The 3,097-nt window shown below is 36.6% G+C and overlaps 1 protein-coding gene across 1 annotated transcript; it reads right to left on the bottom strand.

Annotated features, from left to right (window-relative positions):
• Positions 1–319: 319 nt before the first annotated feature.
• Positions 320–1,790, bottom strand: LOC133868790 (uncharacterized). The gene is made up of 2 exons (XM_062305803.1): positions 538–1,790; positions 320–360 (listed from the first exon to the last, which is right to left on the bottom strand). The coding sequence occupies exon 1, from the start codon at positions 1,690–1,692 to the stop codon at positions 553–555; it is 1,140 nt and encodes a 379-aa protein (XP_062161787.1). The 5' UTR covers positions 1,693–1,790; the 3' UTR covers positions 320–360; positions 538–552.
• Between the last annotated feature and the right edge of the window lie 1,307 nt (positions 1,791–3,097).

The raw sequence follows: 3,097 nt of genomic DNA, 5'->3' as shown, positions 1-3,097 counted from the left end.
AGTAGAGTGATATGGAGGTGAGGGCAGAGAGGAAGCAACGAAGAAGAGCAAAGGTGGTGAAGGGAGAGACGGACCTCTTGGAAGACACTACTAAGAGCGTAGAAAAACCCTACATAGAGGTGAGGATGATCTAAGCAAACTGCTTTAAATTTAACTCAATCAAGAAAATTCGTAATGATGTTATCTTTATATTAATGGTTAACCAACTGCTTCCAAGTTGGCATGAATTTTACAACAAGGCAGTAAAGACAGTAATTTAACTTGAATAAAACATTCGGAAATAATATGAAACATTCAAACTATGAGCTACTTCCCCTTACATTCTAATGAAATTCAACAAACCCTTTTTATTCTTTTCCCCTGTTGTACAAATAACAAAGAAAAGGTCAGTTATTGGACCAATAAAGTTAAGGACTGAACACCGATTGCAGCATTACAATCATACTCTTAAGCACTTGACAAAACGAAGTTGCATCTAATAGATATTGACAAGTTTAGTAACATGGATTTCAATTTCAAGGGCTAAAAACAGAGCACCTGGTGGGCAAAAATTCAGAAAGGGAATCCCTTACGAATTTTTTTCTTTGAGGCTTCTGCCAATCGCTTGACACCTTTTGCATTTCTATAAAACTCCATCAACTCATTGGCAACATCTTCCGGGTGACACTCAACAAACGCCTTCAAAAACCTCTTGTCTGTCATCCTCAGTGCCGTCAGCGATGTGGGTCCCTTAATCTGCAAATTAAGACCCATGTCCTGTATCTTTTCTGCAAGAAGTACTCGTGGCTTCAACGCAGCCTCCAGATTTGAGTACAGTAGAAATGGGTGCTGAACGACCACACTAGCAGGAAGCTTCAACGTGCCCAAAACGAAAGTCATGTTCCTCTGTACTTTGTCAACCGATAGTGTCAACGCAAGGGGGAACCTTCCGAAAAGGCTGAATGTTTCCTCTTCAGTAAGCCCCAATTTTTCAAAATTCGCCACCTTTTGACAGATGGTTTCCTGGCGTGAGATGCCAAAGAGCGTAACAACATATTTATACATCTTGGAATCCTTGGAAATCCCGGTTTTGCGTATATATTCCATCTTTTCTTCATCAAATTTAGTCCGAGGTATCATCGTGGGCCAGTTCCGGAGCAAAGGAATCAAGTCCTTTCTACTTACACCCACCTCTTCATACACTTCAATAGCAGGCTTGATCATATTGTGAAAGTCATTTGTCAAGAGAGAAGGGTTCCTGACAATCGCTTTAGCGAGCACTTCCCTCGACTCAAACAATGTCATGAAAAACTTTAGCCGCTCGTCAAAGTTATGATTGATTCGACAACTTAGAAACCGGGGGCGACAATTGATGATTTTCACAAGGTCAGTACCGCTAATGCCCAACCCACTTAGAATGTTTAGTTTGGATTGAAGGTGGGCAACGTCGGCCTTGCGTAAAGTAGGCTGGCGGGCTAATATCTTACATATATCACTTTCACTACAGCCCCATTTAGTGAAAACTTCAATAGAGTTCTTCGCTATAACTTCTTCCCCTGCGTTTTCAACTTGGGTGGGACTTATCGTCGAATAGGTGGTGGTCGTGAAGAAAAGCGAAGTTTTTGCGACCGGTTTCCTGGGATGTAAGAGCAATTGCTGAGGTGGAAAGAAGAGGAAGCGGAGCTTGACCAAAGCGTTGGCTTTGGATGTCATATCGATCGTACGATTGAGGAATGTGATGATGGGATGATCCTTCCAGAACGAGTTTGAGATGTTCCAAATGAGAAACAACGATTGACTCAAGATGATGCTTCGAGTCTTTTTATACACCCTTATAAATTTCGGAGTTTCGCTGGCTTTTTCGTAGATATGCACAGGAACCCAATTAAAAATCGGGATAATTGCAACATTAGTCCCTGTGATATACTATAATTACAAATCACTCCATATGGTTTAAAAAGTTCATGAGAGGTCCTTGTAGTAAATTATAATTACAAATCAATCTATGTAGTCAAATTCCATTAAAAAATTGAGAAATGATCCATACACTCATTTCTCACAACATCTCCACAACAAGATGACGTGGCTGGTAATATTTTATTATTTTTTTGTTTTGTTTTCATTTTTTTTTGTAAAAAAATAATAAAATATTACCAGCCACGTCAGCTTGTTGTGGGGCTGTTGTGAGAAATGAGTGTAGGGATCATTTCTCTAAAAAATTTAACAGATTCTATTAAAATGCTACGTCAGCGCCACATGTCACCATTAAGATAGCGACAAGTGTCCATCTTAATAAATAAATATAAATTTATTAAAAAATAAATAAATATACTTATTTTTTAAAAAAAAAAAAAAGAAAAAAAGAAAAAAAGAAAAAAGAAAAAGGGAAGGCAAAGGGGTGGTTAGGCCAGCCCACGCCACCCGCGGCCACCCCTAGAGCTGGCCGAGGGTGGCCCAGCCACCCCTTTGCCTTCCCTTTTTTATTTTTCTTTTTTTTTTGCCTTCCCTTTTTTATTTTTCTTTTTTTAAAAAAAAAATTATTTATTTATTTTTTAATAATTTTTTTTTTAATAAGATGGACCCATGTCGCCATTTTATTGGCGACACGTAGTGTTGACGTGGCATTTGGCAGAATCTGTTAAAATTTTTAACCGAATTTTACTCCTGGAATGGATTTGTAATTATTGCTAACCACAACGACCTCCCATGAGCTTTTTGAACAATAGGGAGTAAAAAATAATTATGGTATACCACATGGACCAATTGTGCAATTATCCCTTGCCAACAACTTAAAATTTTAAATTAAAATCTAAAAATTCAGTAAGTAAAATATAATCTTTCCCTTGAAATAAAATGAGGCCCAAGGCAAAAATAAAATTAGGACTTTTAATTTTAAAATATTTAGTATATCAAATATGAAATATTAAAAGATTGATTTAAAAATAATTCTTTAATCAAAATTTTACATTCAAGTGTTGTTATTATATTATTCTGAATACATAATATGACTAGTCCATTTGATATTTCTTGAGACATAGTTGTTTGTAACTAGGATTTCATTCATTTTAGTTCTGAAAAAATTCTTTCTATAAAAGCAACTATTATTTTGTATTGTTGA

The sequence above is a fragment of the Alnus glutinosa genome, chromosome 5 (assembly GCF_958979055.1).
Source record: "Alnus glutinosa chromosome 5, dhAlnGlut1.1, whole genome shotgun sequence".
Classification (NCBI taxonomy): Eukaryota; Viridiplantae; Streptophyta; class Magnoliopsida; order Fagales; family Betulaceae; genus Alnus; species Alnus glutinosa.
This window is presented reverse-complemented; position numbering and strand designations above follow the sequence as displayed.

Coding starts and splice junctions, on each gene's coding strand:
- LOC133868790 (XM_062305803.1), bottom strand. CDS start 1,692: ATGACATCCAAAGCCAACGCTTTGGTCAAGCTCCGCTTCCTCTTCTTT.